The sequence below is a fragment of the Carassius gibelio genome, chromosome A25 (genome assembly GCF_023724105.1).
Source record: "Carassius gibelio isolate Cgi1373 ecotype wild population from Czech Republic chromosome A25, carGib1.2-hapl.c, whole genome shotgun sequence".
Classification (NCBI taxonomy): domain Eukaryota; kingdom Metazoa; phylum Chordata; class Actinopteri; order Cypriniformes; family Cyprinidae; genus Carassius; species Carassius gibelio.
Genome location: NC_068395.1, coordinates 19943978 through 19964296, shown reverse-complemented (window position 1 = coordinate 19964296; position 20319 = coordinate 19943978). Strand labels below are relative to the sequence as shown.

Below are 20319 nucleotides of genomic sequence, written 5' to 3'. Positions count from 1 at the left end.
CGATATCATTGACTTGATTGCAAATAAATGCACAGACACTATTTAAACTGAACAGAGATGACATCACTGAATTCAATGATGAACTGCCTTTAACTATCATTTTGCATTATTGACACACTGTTGTCCTAATGAATGTACTTCAGTTGCTTTGACGCAATGTATTTTGTTTAAGCGCTATATAAATAAAGGTGACTTGACTTGACTTAATAACTTTATTGAACAATAGATAATGATTAACAGATAATTAGTTAACATAAATTAAAATGCTTAGATGTCATTCAAATTTCAAGCAAAAGAAAACAGAAATATATATCAAAATAAGAGTCCATGGAACAAAACTTAAATTAACAGAAATGTGACCGAATGGTATAATGTCACAAAAATAAATTGACAGTTGTAGTAGACTTTATTAACTTTATTTCTTTTAAATGTTACATTACAATACACAGTGACACACTCACTAAAGTACATTGTGTTTCTAAATTAAGGCAAGCAAACAGAAGATATAAGTTCTATGTATTAACAATTTAATAGACGTAAGGAAGTAATAAACATAGTTGAAAAAACAAAACAAAAACAACATGACTGTTCTGCTTGGTATGTTAAAACCTTTGATCGTTGTCTTCTTTGAAGTATGAAATCACATTCAGTTCATTTGTGTCTTGATGTGTTTGTTTTTACTGCACAACCCATTTGGAGCAAACAGTAAATGTTAATCAAAGCCATACATCTCAGGACAGTGTACAAATGCCTTAGAAATCTAACAGTCTAAGTGACAAAGACGTATAAAATCTAAAACATTATTGGAGTTAACATGGAATTTATGGTTTTCAAGTCTGTTACACTCTATGAACACAATGTGAATGAGAAGTATGTCTTATGAAATGATAATGTTCCACAATGTTAATGCTTACTCAACATACAGATAATGAATATCCTATCAAGCACCTTTAAATATGAAAAGCATCAAACGTACAAAAGAATTAAAAGCATTAGAAAAATACCATTATACAATAAAAGTGAAAACATGAAATATCGAGGTACATTTGATTGAAAAGAATCAAAGCAGAGGAGAGAATGGCTCATCACATTAATGTTATTTGTTTAGATGGAGCCCATCTGACAGTTTGACCGTACAGAAGAATGAATAAAGACCGTCCACTTCAAATCCGCTGGGGCTTTTGAAAATTCCTTGTTTAAAAAGTCTTACAACTTCTCCCATATTTAGACTTTGTCATAAATTGAAAACATCTACTGTTCTCTATCACACATAACTGCAAACAAAACAACCAAAACCTTCAGGATTCAAAATCAATAGGAAATATCATATTTCAGTCAAAACATTAAACAGCCCTTTTCATGGGTTAAAGTGGTAAATTGTTAATTAGATTCAGGGTTTTAATGCCTTGAACTGTAACGATAACTGATATGCTTCATATGATAATGTTATCAGTGCATAATTTTTTTTAATTTTTTTATGTGATGGTTGACACATTTATTGCAATTTGTTAAGAGAATGAATTAGTAAGAAGAATAATTCATAAGCTAGAAACATACTCAAGTATGCAAATGTAAATGCTTGGCCAGCGCATTGCATGTGTGTGGTCTTGTACTGTACAATTTGATCTTGTATTACTGTGGTAATAACAAACCTTCGCTCTCAAGGGGGTGACAGACCTGCTACTTTTCATAGCATTGGATATGTTCTTCAGGTAGTTTAACTAACTTGCTCAACAAGATTCCTCAAAATCCTTTGTCATGACAATAATTGACCTGCAAGAGAATACAGAAGACCGTCTATGCCAGTGTTCATCAGCTCTGGCCCTTGAGATCCACAAGCCTCATCAAACACACCTCACTAGGATTACTGGACAAAAACTGGCCTGAGGACCACAGCTGAACAACTCAGATTTATGCTAATGCCCAGCAATGCTAGGAAACTGTTGCGTTATGAATCTGATACAATGATGCACAAAATCGAGCTCACATAGCCAGAAGTGTTTTCATTCACATATTTCTGTAGAGTACGTTAAGGCCTTTGCATTTGTATTATCATTTGAATGCATCACAGCAGCATTCACTGAAAGAGAACAATGACATAGAGGGAAAAACACGTAGAGCACACAAATAACATTTAAGAAGCTTGAAGAACTGTACAATATGAACTCTGGCAGTGTGCACTGGCAACAGGCTTTATTTAAGACCGAACAGCATGTCTGGGGTTCGTCACTGGAATGTAATGATAGATACTCTGAGGCTGCTGATGTTAGTAGTTTTTGCAGGCTGTGTGAGACATGGAGCGTGAGCGTGTCAGAGTACTCTTCTCTTTGCAGCTGTCCTCTAACCGTGTCTTTCCCTGTTCCTCTTTCATGAACAGATCCATCATGAGGATCTTCTCTTTATGGATCTGTAAACTGATGTCTTTGGGAATATCTGGGATGATCCAGTCCACAACATCACTCATCAACATCACCACATTCTGCAGAAGACAAGATGTGTACAAATTAATCAGCCTTTTTGTTCCTCATTATATAACAAACTTAAATAGAATCTCATTAATAAAGTAAAAAAAAAAGAAAAAATCTCAAGTGGTTTGTCCAGTTAAAGGGTTAGTTCACCCAAAAATGAAAATTATGTAATTAATAACTCTCATGTCGTTCCAAACCCCTGAGACCTCCGTTCATCTTCAGAACACAGTTTAAGATATTTTAGATTTAGTCTGAGAGCTCTCAGTCCCTCCATTGAAACTGTGTGTACGGTATACTGTCCATGTCCAGAAAGGTAAAAAAACATTTTGGTCCAAAAATAAAAAAAAACTATGACTTTATTCAGCATTGTCTTCTCCTCCGGGTCTGTTGTGAGCATGTTCACAACATGGCAGTTTAGTGATTTCCAGATCACAAACTAATTGATTTAATTTTATTTTTGAACCAGTTCACCAAATCGAACTGAATTGTTTGAAACAGTTTGTGTCTCCAATACGCATTAATCCACAAATGACTTAAGCTGTTAACTTTTTTAACTTTTGCTGTGAAGAGAGAACTGAAGATGAACACAGAGCCGAGCAAGATAATGAACAATAGACTGACTCATTCACGAGTCAAGAACCGGTTTCATCGGTTTTCGGATCACCAGTAGTGATGGGTTGTTTGGTTCTTTTCCACGAACCTGTTCTTTCGGACAGTTCGATTCAATAAACCGGTTGAAAAAAAATGGTTCACCAGTTCTTTTGCGCTCTATGTAATGACGTCATTGGCGATGATTGCCCTTGATTCAAGCCTTCAGTTTACCCGCGCTCATAGCATTAGCACAGAATCAGTTCAGAATCAATCATCAAAAGAATCAGTTCGGTTCAGACGCTCTGTGTGTCGGTCTGCTTCACGCTGAATCACACATGCGCAGTATCATCAGCTCCTCGGTTCTCGAATCAGACACGTCTGACAGAAACGGTTCTTGACTCGAGAACGAGTCAGTCTTTCGTTCGTTATCTGGCTCGGCTCTGTGTTCATCTTCAGTTCTTTCTTCACAGCAGTGAAGCAACTCCGGGATATTGGTTTGTTTTAACTCAGAGGGAGTGTCAGCCACGTTAAAAAGTAAACAGCATAAGTCATTTGTGGAATAATGCTTATTCAGTTCAGTCCAATATGATTCAATATGATCGCTAACCGGACATCACTATACTGCAGTGTTGTGAACGTACTCACAACAGACCCGGAAGAGAAGACAATGCTGAATAAAGTTGTAGTTTTTGTTATTTTTGGACCAAAATGTGTTTTCAATGCTTCAACAAATTCTAACTGACCCTCTGATGTCACATGGACTACTTTGATGATGTTTTTCTTACCTTTCTGGACATGGACAGTAGACCGTACACCAGGGGCGTCGCTAGGCCCTTTTTAGGGGGGGCTTCAGGGCTTCCTAAACTTATGCCCAGCCCCCCTAAAAAATTATTTGATTAATTAATTAGTGATCGCTTCAGTCCCCTTTAAAAACTCATTTGAAACGGTGGCAAGCTGCATCAAGTTCCGGCTCCTCCCCTGATCTGAGTCTGCACGGATTCAGCGCGTTTTTCAATCCACAGGGGCGCCGAGCAGAGCGAACATCAGAGAGTACAAGGTGTGTGTGTGTGTGTGTGTGTGCGTGTGTGTGTGTTCTCGCATCCAATACCAATACGTCTTCGCTGCGTTCACCTTCAGCCTTTATCAAGGTGTGACAGTTGTTTTTTCTTCCAACAAAAATGAAGCGATTAACACCCATGAAAACATACTTTAGAAAACGATCATGATTTATTTTAATTTACTTTTCAAAATTCAAAACATATTATTGTGTATTTCGGCATTACATTATGCAGCCATTCACAGAAATGATTAAAGACACACATCATTGTCTGAAAGCACTAAATGTCACAGAGAGAGAAACATCATGTGGAGTTATTTTGTTTTGTATTATTAAATATGATTTTGTATTAAGTAATAATGAATCATTAGTGTATCATGATACATATATTAGAGCAAGAGTAAAGGGATCTGTGATTTTTTTTTTTTTTTTTTTTTTTAAGTAATTGATTTATAGAAGTGGCAAATTGATAATGGTGTTATTTTTAATAAATAGAAATAAATATAGAACAGATTAAACATATTGCCAATAGACAATTACATTAATACATGTTTTGTCTATATTCTTAATGAATATTAGCTGGTTAGTTAAATGATTTGAAATGAAATAAATTTCCAGGGGCTGACTTGATGTATAACCAACCGTATTGATGATTATAAAGGCTAAAAAGCTAAAAATTAATAATAATAATAATAATAATAAAATATAAGAATTTATTTTTCATTGTAGATGGATATACAACATTTTTTTGTCGTGCGGGAGTAGGTCTGCAAATGAGCAACAGTCAGGTGAGAATAGAACAGACAGCCTCACACACACAATACCTCTGTATTCCCAAGATTCATTGCAGTCATTGAACCCTTATGTTGTTTTAATTTTCTGCCAATTTCCACGTACATTTCATAAGAAAAAGCTGTGGTATCATCAAAGGATAAACATGAATGTCCTAATACTGAATCAGGAAGTCTTTATTGTAAAAATCTACATTCCCAATTCAAAATTTTCCAGTGACTGGTCACATCTAAAAAACTGTATTAGTTTTTTTTTTACAGTGTTGTATATGGCTCAGTCAGTACTCCTACTCCCATATATGAAATACAGGGAATACAATGGAATAGTGGATTGCAATAAGGTTAGTAGTATACAACCCTACCCTAATAGTCAAATATAATTTTTTAATCATACCCTTATTGGGGGCTGAGCCCCCCTAAAATGAAAATCTTAGAATCGCCCCTGCCGTACACACAGTTTCAATGGAGGGACTGAGAGCTCTCGGGCTAAATCTAAAATATCTTAAACTGTGTCCTGAAGATAAACGGAGGTCTTACAGGTTTGGAACGACATGAGGGTGAGTCATTAATGACATAATTTTCATTTTTGGGTGAACTAACCCTTTAAATGAATACACAAAATATCCACAAATATAATTTTCTCAGTTTTTCAGCATTTTTATCCTTAGAATGTTTATTTTCTTTGGCAATAATTTAAGGTAGCTGCTGAACTGATACTGTGAATCTCAGAGCGACATCTTAAGATATTAGACACTAACCTGAAAGACAATGACAAATGCTAGTCTGGCTGCCAACACAGCCCAGAACTCTTTTGAGATCTCGTATGGTGTCAGAGACCACGGAGGCTCTCTGTAGTCTTTATACCTGGAGGAAAAGGAGAAATATATCATTAAATATTTATGTAGAGTGTTAATTGAGTTTAAAGCTCTTATTATAGGTACACCATACCTGCAGATGTCCACATGGAAGCCGAGGTGGAAAGGCTCCAGTGGGGCGGTACCATTCTGGAAGTGACTGACGTTAAAGTAAGACAGCGTGTGGTTGACAAAACCATGCATTGACCCATCTGGACTGTACATGTACTGATAGACCAGCCGTGGAATAAAGTCTGATGTGAAGGAGATAACAAAAGCCTACAGGAAAGATGATATGATAGTTTTTAATATTTTTGAAAGAAAAATTCCTTTTTTGACATTTTATTGCACACAGGTGGCACGCTTAAGCATTCAGTAAATTATTTTGATACATTTAGAATCATTTTAAGTATATAGAAACATTCACACTTCAGCATTCATACAAATGATTGCACGTGAATGGTTTCTAGCTTCTGTACAGCATTCAAGATGGCGAAACTGATTGCAGTAAAATCTTTAGTTCCCACGCCTGGGGGTGGGGTACTTTTTCTCCTAATGTTGAAGCCCGATTTCTTAACATTCGTGTAGCTCCATTAACAGAATACATTTCAGTTTCTTAAAAATGGTACTTATGTAAGTTAGCAAAAACGGTCCTTAGTTAGTTAGCACTGAGTGCCAATTCATCATAATGTTCTCCTTCAGCATGAAAATCATATCTTCACTGACTCCAATAAAGAAGAAACTTTCTGCTTGCCACAGAAGAGCCACAGCAGCGGATTATGGTGCTGACAGTTCCAACAAGACTAGAGCATAGAGCATATTAAAGCATATTTCGCCTAAAACTGCACATTTTCAGAGGCATTTGGTACAAAATGCTGTGCCATGTGTGTCTTTTATGCAGGGAATTCCTGTACTCCACAGATGAGCACTGTTTCGACAAGCCCACAGAGAGGCTGTGCTCACAGAGACATGCTGTTCTCATTACAAGAGCATGCATCTCGCCTTGCTGCACTCATGGATCACTTCCTTTGTGTATAGCAACTCTGTCCCTTGTGCTCTGAGGGGAAAAACAATGGACTTATGGGGCAAAGCAGATGGTTCTGAGTGAGCTTACGCCAGCTCACATCCCACGTTTCCTCTAGCCACACAGAGAGGATTCCCCTCTTTTCCCAGGTCCAGATGCAGGTGTTGGAGCGTGTGTTTCTTGCCAGTGCTGGGTTTGCCACAAAAGATGTTTGTGCACCCATGCAATTCTGGCCTGGGAAGCCATCCTGGGCATTCTGGATTCTGCAGACTATAGAACAAGACGCTCACTCCAATTGACTCACAGATCTCCCTGCTTCAGTGGTGTGATCCAAACTTCCAAGAAACAGTCCAGAACAATGATACAGCCACTATTTGCTCATTCCAAAGAAAGACGGCAGGTTCAGGGCCATCCTTGATATCAAACATTTGAACCGCACCTTTTGGTGAATAAAGTGACCATTCATGTGTAAAAAATGGTTGTTTGAAAAAGTTCCTTGTGCAGGTTTGCCCAGTGGACTGTTTCTTATCAGTGGATCTGAAAGATGCTTATTTTCATGGCTACAAGTATATAGTCCTCTCAGTCTGACTTTTACAAAGTGTATGGACGTGACCCTCTCTTAGACAGAAGGGAGTGTGCATCATCAAGGCTATAAAACAATATCCCAAGCCTTGAACATCTCAGGAAGCACTGTACAATCCATCATCTGAAAATGGAAAGAGTATGGTACAACTGCAAACAAACCAAGACATGGCTGTCCACATAAACTGACAGGTTGGGCAAGGAGAGCAATAATCAGAGAAGCAGCCAAGAGAACTATGGTAACTCTGGAGGAGCTCTGGAGATCCACAGCTCAGGTGGGATAATCTGTCCACTGGAAATTAGTGCTCTCCACAAATCTGGCCTTTATGGAAGAGTAGTAAGAAGGAAGCCATTGTTGAAAGAAAGCCATAAGATGTCCGGTCTGCAGTTTGTGACAAGTCATGTGGAGGCACAGCAAACATGTGGAAGAAGGTACTCTGGTCAGATGCACCTAAATACAAAAAAAATATGTGTGGTGGAAACCTAAAACTGCACATCACCATGAACACACCATCCCCACCGGGAAACATGGAGGTGGCAACAAAATGGCCTAATTAGATTAGATTCAACTTTATTGTCATTGCACATGTAGGTACAAGACAACGAGATGCAGTACATGGGAGGAAGAGATACAGCATAACATTAGGGAAGGGAGGAGAAAAAAACAACAACTCCAAGACTATGCTCCTTTGGAAGGAACAGGAAAAACCCCTCAGCAACAAGAGCACATAATCCATACAACATGAAAAACACACGACTTGCAACAGGGGAGGGGAAGTCAGGGGTGGAGATAACCCAGCACAGGCAAGCAGCCATCTGGTCCTGCAACCATTCGGCACTGGTCACAGACCTGCTTGTCAGACTGGCCGTTTTACAAAGCCGTGGAGGCGAGGGATGGGGGGGTGGGGGGTAAATGCATATCTGTACATATGTGCGTATGTGTGTGTGTATGTGTATGTATATAAGACTTTGTGTATTTGTAGGCCTGGAGAGCCACCATGCTGGCATTCAAATGTAGGTGCCTCAGTCCGCAGATCATGATAGTGACACAGCAAGTTGCCATGGAGAAAGCCTTGATCAGGTCCCAGACAGAGTCAACAATCAGCAGGTGTCTGTGGAAGAGGGTGGAGGAACGCAAGAGCGTCTCTCTGTAGTGCTTTTCCTGGGGTTGTTGTTCCAACAGTGGCCTTGGTTGAGGCCAGTGCTGGTTGAAGGGAGCCGAAAGCAGATATGATTGCAATTGTTTGGTCTTTTTGGGTGAGTAGCCGCATTCCAATTTACCCGTCTACTCTCTTAGTCCATTCTGGTGTCCAAATCGATCCATTTGTTTTCGCAAAGCCGTGAGCTTCTCAGTGATGTTATCTATATTGGGGTTAATAGTCTCAGTCTCAGTGCTGAACGCCCTGCCCAATGCTTCAATCATGACTGGCAGCCATTTGAGGTTTTGGACAGCTGTTCCTGTTTTCTGAATTCTTTGATAACCCAGGGCAAAGCCTATTCCAATCAGCAGAACACCTGTTATCATGGTTCCGAATAGGTAGATATCTTCAATGTCCTCCACGGAAAGAGCCGCCAGACACACGACCCATCATCTCTCCCACGCATTGGATCTATCCATAGTCCTCAGGGCCCTTCGAGGCCCTTCGTTTGAGCCGTTTCAGTCGACCAACTTGTGGTCCCTAAAGCTTAAGACAGCCCTCCTGCTATTAGCTCTTCCCGCCTAGGAGGATGAATGGGCTACTAATCTACTCTCCCCAGTCCAGGCCCTTAGGATATCAATAGAGCAGTATCGGCAATCAGAGCAGCTCTTTGAATGCTTCTGAGGCAGCTCTAAAGGGCTGCCAGTAATGAAGCAGAGATTATCCGGTTGGATAGTAGAAGTCATAGCACTGGCTTATGCCTCAGGCCCTTGGTCTCTATTGGAGATATCTGTGTGGAAACTGGCTGGACTTCACTGTCTAACTTTACTAGGTTTTATAACCCGAACATCCCTGCCCTCCAAGCTCTGATCTTGTCAGCTTAATAATCCTACAACCTGCTAGTGGTCGGGACTAGGACTCCGGTCTTGTGGCCTGGGCCACGCTGATTCTGGGAGTACAGTGTGGTAGTCAATTTACTGGTATGTGCACCATTTTTTTATCCCCCAAAAAGCATGTCTTAACCCATTTTGCGCTTGACATGGGATCAGCATTTATACACATTCTGAACTCTATTGGGGTTAGACAACACGTTTCAGGACTTACTCATTGTCGAAATCATACTCTAGATTTAATACTGTCACATGGACTTGATGTTGATAGTGTTGAAATTATGCAGCCAAGTGATGATATCTCAGATCATTATTTAGTTTTGTGCAAACTTCATATAGCATTTATTATTCATATATAAATTGTAAATTCTACTTCTTGTTACAAGTATGGAAGAACCATCACTTCTACCACAAAAGACTGCTTTTTAAGATATCTTCCTGATGTATCCAAATTCCTTAGCACAGGGATAGGCAACTTCAGTCCTGGAGGGCCACTGTCCTGCAGAGTTTAGCTCCAACCCTAATTAAACACAGCTGAACAAGGCAATCAGTGTTTTCGGGATTACTAGATACAGGCAGGTGAGTTTTTATGAGGCCGAAGCTAAACTCTGCAGGATAGTGGCCCTCCAGGACCTCAGTTGCCTATCCCTGCCTTAGCATTTCCAAAACCTCAGAACAACTTGATGATGTAACAGAAACTATGGACTCTCTCTTTTCTAGCACTTTAAATACAGTTGCTCCTTTACGCTTAAGGAAGGTTAAAGAAAACAGTTTGACACCATGGTGTAATGAGCATACTCACACCCTAAAGAGAGCAGCCCGGAAAATGGAGCGCAGCTGGAGGAAAACATAACTAGAGGTATTTCGTATTGCTTGGCGGGAAAGTAACTTATCCCAAAAAAAAGCATTAAAAACTGCTGGATCCGATTACTTTTCTTCTCTTTTAGAAGAAAACAAACATAACCCCAGGTATTTATTCAATACAGTGGCTAAATTAATGAAAAATAAAGCCTCAACAAATGTTGACATTTCCAAACACCACAGCAGTAATGACTTTATGAACTACTTTACTTCTAAAATCGATACTATTAGAGATAAAATTGCAACCATTCAGCTGTCAGCTACAGTATCGCATCAGTGCACTATAGACCCCCTGAGAAACAGTTCCACTCATTCTCTACTATAGGAGAGGAAAAATTGTATGAACTTGTTAAATCATCTAAACCAACAACATGTATGTTAGACCCTATACCATCTAAGCTCCTAAAAGAGGTGCTTCCAGAAGTCATAGATCCTTTTCTGACTATTATTAATTCCTCATTGTCATTAGGATATGTCCCCAAAACCTTAAAACTGGCTGTTATTAAGCCTCTCATCATAAAACCACAACTTGACCCCAAAGAACTAGTTAATTATAGACCAATTTTGAATCTCCCTTTTCTGTCTAAAATACTAGAAAAGGTGGTATCCTCACAATTATATTCCTTCTTAGAGAAAAACGGATTTAGGATTTAGACTGTATCACAGTACTGAGACTGCTCTCCTTAGAGTTACAAATGATTTTGCTCTTATCATCTGATCGTGGGTGTATCTCTATAGTGCTGCGTTTGAAACAATTGACCACAACATTTTTTTTGCATAGACTTGAACACTTTGTTGGCATTAATGGAAGTGCATTAGCATGGTTTAAATCGTACTTATATGACCGCCATCACTTCGTAGCAGTGTATGAAGATGTTTCATATCAATCACAAGCGCAGTATGGGGTACCTCAAGGCTCAGTACTGGGGCCGCTACTCTTCAAGCTTTATATGTTACCCTTGGGAGATATCATCAGGAAACATGGTGTTAGCTTTCACTGTTATGCTGATGATACTCAGCTCTATATTTCATCGCGGCCCGGTGAAACACGCCAATTTGAAAAACTAATGGAATGCATAGTTGATATACAAAAACTGGATGACGAGTAATTTCTTACTGCTAAATTCTGAAAAAAAAACAGAGGTGTTAATTATAGGATCTAAAATCTCTGCTTGTAATAACCTAGAACACTGTCTAAGACTTGATGGTTGCTCTGTCAATTCTTCGTCATCTTTTAGGAACCTAGGTGTGCTATTTGATCGCAATCTTTCTTTAGAAAGCCACGTTTCTAGGATTTGTAAAACTGCAATTTTCCATCTTAAAAATATATCTAAATTACGGCCTATGGTCTCAATGTCAAATGCAGAAATGTTAATCCATGCATTTTTGACCTCAAGGTTATCCATCCATCCATCATCTTCTGCTTATCCGGGGCCGGGTCGCAGGGCCAACAGTCTAAGCAGAGACGCCCAGACTTCCTTCTCCCTAGCCACTTCTTCCAGTTCTTCCGGGGGGACCCCGAGACATTCCCAGGCCAGCCAGGAGACATAGTCCCTCCAGCGTGTCGTAGGTCTTCCCCGGGGCCTCCTCCCGGTGAGACGTGCCTGGAACACCTCCCTGGGAAGGCGTCCAGGAGGCATCCGAAATAGATGCCCGAGCCACCTCAGCTGGCTCCTCTCGATGTGGAGGAGCAACGGCTCTACTCTGAGCTCCTCCCGAGTGACCGAGCTTCTCAACCTATCTCTAAGGGAGCGCCCAGCCACCCGACGGAGAAAGCTCATTTCAGCCGCCTGTATCCAGGATCTTGTCCTTTCGGTCATGACCCACAGCTCATGACCATAGGTGAGAGTAGGAACGTAGATTGACCGGTAAATCGAGAGCTTTGCCTTACAGCTCAGCTCCTTCTTCACCACGACAGACCGGTACAGCGACCGCATTACTGCAGAAGCTGCACCGATCCGTCTGTCAATCTCACGTTCCATCCTTCCCTCACTCGTGAACAAGACCCCAAGATACCTGAACTCCTCCACTTGAGGCAGGAATTCTCCACCAACCTGAAGTGGGCAATCCACCCTTTTCCGACAGAACCATGGCCTCGGACTTGGAGGTGCTGATTAACTTATATCTAGCTGGGTAAAGTAGCTTCAAATGCAGTTAATTATAATTATTAACGAAAGGCGACCGTGTTTTTTAACATATATTACTTCTAGCTAGATAGAATATTGATTTGATAGGGGTCTCATAATTCATATATCTCTCCGTTTGAAAAGACGTGATTGTCAAAATACTAAGTTAGAATGAGTGAGGAATGTGGGAAGCGACAGAGCGCGTGTTCCAATGAACAACAACTCCCATGAGCCTTACGCTCTTTCCCGACGTCATCAAAGTACGTCTTATGTTATTATTTTGATTGAGTGACCCCTGGTGGCCAAAAATTCCATACTGCACGTTTAATGATGAACTGCCTTTGACTATGATTTTGCATTATTGACACACTGTTTTCCTAATGAATGTTGTTCAGTTGCTTTGACGCAATGTATTTAGTTTAAAGCGCTATATAAATAAAGATGACTTGACTTGACTTGACTTGACATGGCTGCGATTGTTGCTGCCAGGAGGAAGCAGCACAGAGAATAGACAGCGCTTGGTAGAGTGATCTTTTTTTTCCACTTGTATTAATTTATTTGGAAAGCCAGAGGAAGACATTATTCAAACACATTGTTTACCATATATAAATAATGTGGCAACATTAATTAGCTCTGCTTGTTTGCGATTTTACGCTCATTTTCACAGTTCTTGGTAGACTGATTTGATCATTATGGAAATTAGATGTTACATCGGTGTTCTCTTATGTGCCATTGTTAGTAGATCACCCACAGAACTTTTCACATGCTTTTTTGGAATTGCGCTCTCATTCTCATTTCTCTTGTTTACGAAATCTGGCCCTTAGACTGTTCTACTTCTTATTAGGGGCCAAGCACCGAAGGTGCGAGGCACCTATTGTTTTTGTTCCGGTTCTTATTATTATTATTAGGGGCCAAGCACCGAAGGTGCGAGGCACCTATTGTTTTTGTTCCGGTTCTTATTATTAGGGGCCAAGCACCGAAGGTGCGTAGGCACCTATTGTAATCGTTGGCGTTATTATTATTCTTCTTCTTCCGCCGCAAGTCTATGGCAGCCCATAGAACCGATTGCGGGAAAGTTGTATAATTTGGCACACTGATAGAGGACAGTCCCAACATTAACTATAGCAAATTTGAAGTCTCTATCTCCTACTCTCTAGCGCCACCACTTGTCCAAACTTTCAATGTTTGTATGCTAATAACTTTTGAACCGTAAGCCAGAAAATGGAAATTCTTTTTTCCTCCGAATCCTTGGCTCATGCCAAGTCGAATGAACCCCAAAATTCAAAAATCGCAAGGTTTAGTTTTTTCGCTATTTTCAATTATTCGAAAAACCTACTTTTTCGAACTCGTCCTAGACGGTTAGTCCGATTGCCACGAAAATTGGCTCAGATCATCTTCAGACCATGCTGGCAAAAAGTTATGGAATTCAAGTTGATTCGTCCAACTGTTGTCGAATGACACGTAAACAAATTTGACGAAAAGCACGCAAACATGCACGTGAGGCTATATCCCGACAACGGTTTGTCATATTGAGACCAAACTTGGCGTGTGTTATAACAAGCATGAACTGAGACTACCTGCAGTGTTTCGACACAGCGCCACCTAGTGGTCAGGAGATATGAAAAATGCATATTTTGGCTTATAACTACTGAATGGTTTGGCCAAAAATCACACAACTGGTCTCTTTAGATTCAGTGAGTCATGTCGAGTCAAATGATATCCAATTTTCCTGTGTCGGCCATTTTAGGCGTCGGCCATTTTGAATTATGTTTTAAAATGCTGTATTTTTTTAACGCAGCATCGTATCGTTTCGCAAATAATTACAAAAATATTCGGCTCCATGCCCTGAAGGTACTCAAAAAGTTTGGTGGCAGCGCCACCTTGTGGCCAATAGTTATAATGAAATATCACATAAATGCTAATAACTTTTGAATAAATTAGTCTATTAAAATTAAAATGGTCTCGCTATATTCTGTGGGTCATGCCGAGAGTATTGATACCAATAATGTGAAAATTGGCCTTACTTCCTGTCCGCCATTTTGCTTAATGTTGAAAACCTACTTTTTCGAACTCCTCCTAGACCGTTAACCCAATTTTCACCAAATTTGACGTGAATCATCTTCAGACCATGCTGGCAAAAAGTTATGGATTTTGTGTCGATATACGTAACGGTTCTCATTTAGCGCATCAACGAATTTGCTGGAAGGGTGCCAAAATGCATTTGAGGCTGTATCTCTGCAACACTTTGACATATTTGCACCAAACTTTGTATGTGTCATCGCCACCTCACACTGACCATGCCACATAAATTTGGTAACAGCGCCACCTATTGGTCAAGAGTAATAAACCATTCATTAACCATGAGTAATTACACTTTTTAAAATGCTAATAACTTTTTAATGCATTAGCCTATTTGAAGGAAACTGGGCTCAAAATATTCCCTGGCTTATGCCGATAACATAGATACCAAATATACCACGGTAAGCTGAACTTCCGGTCCGCCATTTTGATTTATGTTGAAAACATACTTTTTCGAACTCCTGATCAACCGTATGTCCGATTTTCACCAAATTCGAATCAAATGATCTTCAGGCTATACTGATTCAAAGTTATGGATTTTGAGTCGATAGACAAAAACGTTTTCGCATACCGCATCGACGAATTTGAGGCACAATGAGAAAATGACACTTGAGGCTGTATCCCTGGAATGCTTTGGCATATTGACACCAAACTTTGTGTGTGTCATTGAAAAGTCACACAGAGTACACTAAATTGATTTTATAACAGTTTCACCTATTGGTCAAGCCTGATAAACCAAGTAATCATGCTACTAGAGGTGGTATTGGTGTTTTTTTTTTTTGCCAGTTCAAATACAATAATTCCAAAATTGCTGTTATTGCTCATTAATGTATTTGGTGTGATGCTTTATGCGATACTTAGCTACTACATTTGCCGTTGGAGTGCTTGGCCCCGTAATTGCTGCTTGCAGCTATATTTATTATTATTATTATTATTATTCTTCCGACTGGGAGTCTATGGCAGCCCATAGAACCGAATGCGGGAAAGTTGTTTTGGTTTGACATTCTGATAGAGGACAGTGCCAACATTAAGTACACCAATTTTAGTGTGTCTAAGACATTCCCTCTAGCGCCACCAACTGTCCGAAATTTCACTTTAATTTTGTTAATAACTTTTTAACCGTGAGGCCAATCAACAAAATTCTTTTTTCCTCTGATTTCTGAGCTCAAGCCAATTCGATTGCACCCTATACAGTCATTTTCCGTCATAGAAATATGGCCGCCATTTAGAATTTTTTTAAAAACATACTTTTTCGAACTCGTCCTAGACGGTTTGTCCGATTCACACGAAAATTGAACCAGGTCATCTTCAGGCAGTGCTGACCAAAAGTTATGCAAATCAAATTGATTCGTCAAACCGTTTTTGATAAACGCTCTAACAAATTTTACGTAACGCTTACAAAAACAGTCGTAAGGCTGTATCTCGGCAACGACTTATCCTATTCAGACCAAACCTGGTACATGTCATAACAAGCATGACTTGAGGCTACTTGCTGCGTTTCGGCGCAGCGCCACCTACTGGTCCGTAGATATGGAAAATTGCTATTTTTGCTTATAACTTCTAAACAGTTTGTCCAAAAATCATAACATTGGTCTTGTTAGATTCAGGGCAACATGCCGAGTCGACTGATATCCAATTTTACCATCTCGGCCATTTTGACTGTCGGCCATTTTGAATTTTGTGCTAAAATGCTGTATTTTCAGAACGCATCAACGGATTGTTACAAAAAATGGTATGGGTCATCAGTACAATGTCCTGAAGGAGCGTGAGAAGTTTCGAAACAGCGCCACCTAGTGGTGATCATCCTTATTTAAATGCTTATAACCTTGGGTGTGGTCGACTTATTTTCTCGAGACTCACCAAATTGGTCTCCTGAAACCTTACCGAGTCCAACGATACCAAACATTCTAGGTTTCGCCTTACGGTTTGTGTAGCGTTGTGATTTAGCGCTTAAAAAACATCTGGCTATATCTTTGAAACCGCTTGTCTGATCGAGACGAAACCACCGTCAGAAGTTCGGAAACATAGGTCGATAGCTATACGCCAATGCCCAAATGCCAAAATATTGATAGTAAGGGGTAGTAATATTCAATCAAAGTCAAGAGTCAGTCAATTTTTACGTGCTTTTTCATATAAATGCCCATAACTCTGAAGTGAATTGAGATATTTTCACCAAAATTGACACACATATGTATGGGCTCACTCTGAGCAAACATAAAAAAAATGGTTGGACTGAGCCTCTTGGTGGCGCTATAATAGAACAAAACATGAAATTCTCATTGACTTCAATACAGTTTTGTGAAATAAAATGCTATACTAAACAAATGCATTGGTGTAATATTACAAAACTCAGAATGTGTCAACAACACCATCCCCTGAAGGTACTCAAAATATTTTGAAACAGCGCCACCTAGTGGTCAAAGGTTATAACTCAATTTACATAAAGGCTAATAACTTTTGAATTAATCTGGCTATTGACATCATGCTGGTCTTTTTAGATTCCTTGGGTCAAGTCGAGAACATAAAATACAAAGTTTACCTTATTTGGCTGAACTCCCTGTCCGCCATTTTGATTAATGTTGAAAACCTACATTTTCGAACTCCTCCTAGACCGTTAGTCCGATTTTCACCAAATTTGACGTGGATCATTTTCGGACCATTCTGGCAAAAAGTTATGGATTTTGTGTCCATATAAGAAACGGTTCTCATTTAGGGCATCAAAAAATCTGCTGGAAGGGTGCCAAAATGCGTTTGAGGCTGTATCTCTGCAATGCTTTGACATATTTGCACCAAACTTTGTATGTGTCATCGTCACCTCACACTGACCATTACAAACTAATTTGGTAACAGTGCCACCTATTGGTTACACGTGAAAAGCCAATAAATCCTATTACTAGTTGTTGTGTTTATAGTTTTCAAGCCATTTTGCCTAAAATAATCTTAAAACTGTCTTAATTACTCATTCCTGCCGTTCGTCTGAAGCTTGCTTCTGTAGTGCTTGGCCCCGTTATTGCTGCTTGCAGCTATATTTATTATTATTATTATTATTATTCTTCCGACTGGGAGTCTATGGCAGCCCATAGAACCGAATGCGGGAAAGTTGTTTTGGTTTGACATTCTGATAGAGGACAGTGCCAACATTTAGTACACCAATTTTGGTGTGTCTAAGACATTCCCTCTAGCGCCACCAACTGTCCGAAATTTCACTTTAATTTTGTTAATAACTTTTTAACCGTAAGTCCAATCAACAAAATTCTTTTTTCCTCTGATTTCTGAGCTCATGCCGATTCGATTGCACCCTATGCCGTCATTTTCCGTCATAGAAATATGGCCGCCATTTTGAATTCTTTGAAAAACCTACTTTTTCGAACTCGTCCTAGACGGTTTGTCCGATTCACACGAAAATTGAACCAGATCATCTTCAGGCAGTGCTGACCAAAAGTTATGCAAATCAAATTGATTCGTCAAACCGTTTTCGAAAAACGTTCAAACAAATTTTACGAAACGCTTAGAAAAACAGTCGTAAGGCTGTATCTCTGCAACGATTTATCGTATTCAGACCAAACCTGGTACATGTCATAACAAGCATGACCTGAGGCTACTTGCTGCGTTTCGGCGCAGCGCCACCTACTGGTCCGGAGATATGAAAAATTGCTATTTTTGCTTATAACTTCTAAACAGTTTGTCCAAAAATCATAACATTGGTCTTGTTAGATTCAGGGCAACATGCCGAGTCGACTGATATCAAATTTTACCATTTCGGCCATTTTGTCTGTCGGCCATTTTGAATTTTGTGCTAAAATGCTGTATTTTCAGAACGCATCAACGGATTGTTACGAAACATGGTATGGGTCATCAGCACAATGTCCTGAAGGAGTGTGAGAAGTTTCGAAACAGCGCCACCTAGTGGTGATCATCCTTTTTTAAATGCTTATAACCTTGGGTGTGGTCGACTTATTTTCTCGAGACTCACCAAATTAGACTCCTGAAACCTTACAGAGTCCTACGATACCAAACATGCTAGGTTTCGCCTTACGGTTTGTGTAGCGTTGTGATTTAGCGCTTAAAAAACATCTGGCTATATCTTCGAAACCACTTGTCTGATCGAGACGAAACCACCGTCAGAAGTTCGGAAACATAGGTCGATAGCTATACGCCAATGCCCAAATGCCAAAATATTGATGGTAAGGTGTAGTAATATTCAATCAAAGTCAAGAGTCAGTCATTTTTTACGTGCTTTTTCATATAAATGTCTATAACTCTGAAGTGAATTGAGATATTTTCACCAAAATTGACACACATATGTATGGGCTCACTCTGAGCACACATAAAAAGAAATGGTGGGACTGAGCCTCTTGGTGGCGCTATAATAGAACAAAATATGAAATTATCATTGACTTCAATACAGTTTTGTGAAATAAAATGCAATACTAAACAAATGCATTGATGTAATATTACGAAACTCAGAATGTGCCAACAACACCATCCCCTGAAGGTACTCAAAATATTTTGAAACACCGCCACCTAGTGGTCAACAGTTATAACTCAATTTAAATAAAGGCTAATAACTTTTGAATAAATCTGGCTATTGACATGACGCTGGTCTTTTTAGATTCCTTGGGTCAAGTCGAGAACATAGATACAAAGTTTTCCTTATTTGGCTGAACTTCCTGTCCGCCATTTTGATTAATGTTGAAAACTTACTTTTTCGAACTCCTCCTAGACCGTTAGTCAGATTTTCACCAAATTTGACGTGGATCATCTTCAGACCATGCTGGCAAAATGTTATGGATTTCGTTTCGATATACGAAACTGTTCTCATTTAGCGCATCAACGAAGCTGCTGGAAGGGTTCCAAAATGCATTTGAGGCTGTATCTCAGCAAAGCTTTGACATATTTGCACCAAACTTTGTATGTGTCATCGTCACCTCACACTGACCATTCCAAACTAATTTGGTAACAGCGCCACCTATTGGTTACACGTGATAAGCAAATAAATCCTATTACTAGTTGTTGTGTTTATTGTTTTCAAGCCATTTTGCCTAAATTAATCTTAAAACTTTCTTAATTACTCATTCCTGCCGTTCGTCTGAAGCTTGCTTCTGTAGTGCTTGGCCCCGTTATTGCTGCTTGCAGCTATATTTTTTAGTTAAAACTGTTAAAGAAGTTTAAGTGAAATCTTGAAAAGACACAATCATCAGATACAGTACACATTTTACACAGTATCACTTTTGCGATGTGGCTTTGTATTTGCCAATGGCTATCTTTAGATCTGATGTCAGTGGTAACTGTTACATGAATCCAAAGACTGCTTCCAATATTACAGGATGGAAGTTTTAGTGCTACGATTTCTATTTTTATTTTATTAAAAAAAGTATTTTTTAATTTTTAATGGCACTAACTAAAGAAAAGTCACTTGATTTGGCAGTGACCTATGAGCAATTTGGCTCAGACACTTGTTAATAATGGCAGTGTTAAAGAATATAAAGTCAAAGGTAAATGTGACAGCTAGTGATACTACACTATAAGATACTTACATTGACAATAACTGCCACCTTTGCGACTCCTCTTAGAATATTATACCAAATTCCTGTGAAGACATCATAAGAAACACAATTAGTTTATCAGGATTTTGAGGTAAACCTCTTAAAATACACCAGATGATGCCAATTTTATTTTTTATTAATTTTAAGGAAAGATGTGCAGGAATATTACAACTGTAGATACATGAAAGTCAATATCTTCAAAATTTTCAATTATTTTCTCAAACTGGAGGACAAGGTCAAAATATTTTTAATGGTAGTGGAGAGTGATGCTTATCACAGAGCGTAAACTATATGGAAGAAAAATAATTACA

The 20319-nt window shown here is 39.3% G+C and overlaps 1 protein-coding gene across 1 annotated transcript; it reads right to left on the bottom strand.

The window, feature by feature from the left end:
• Positions 1 to 400: 400 nt before the first annotated feature.
• On the bottom strand, positions 401 to 20068 carry LOC127946923 (anoctamin-1; the record flags this gene model as incomplete). Its single annotated transcript, XM_052543736.1, has 4 exons — positions 401 to 2479; positions 5666 to 5771; positions 5856 to 6040; positions 20000 to 20068. Coding segments are annotated over 4 exons (573 nt in total), but the record flags the coding sequence as incomplete, so codon positions are not given.
• Between the last annotated feature and the right edge of the window lie 251 nt (positions 20069 to 20319).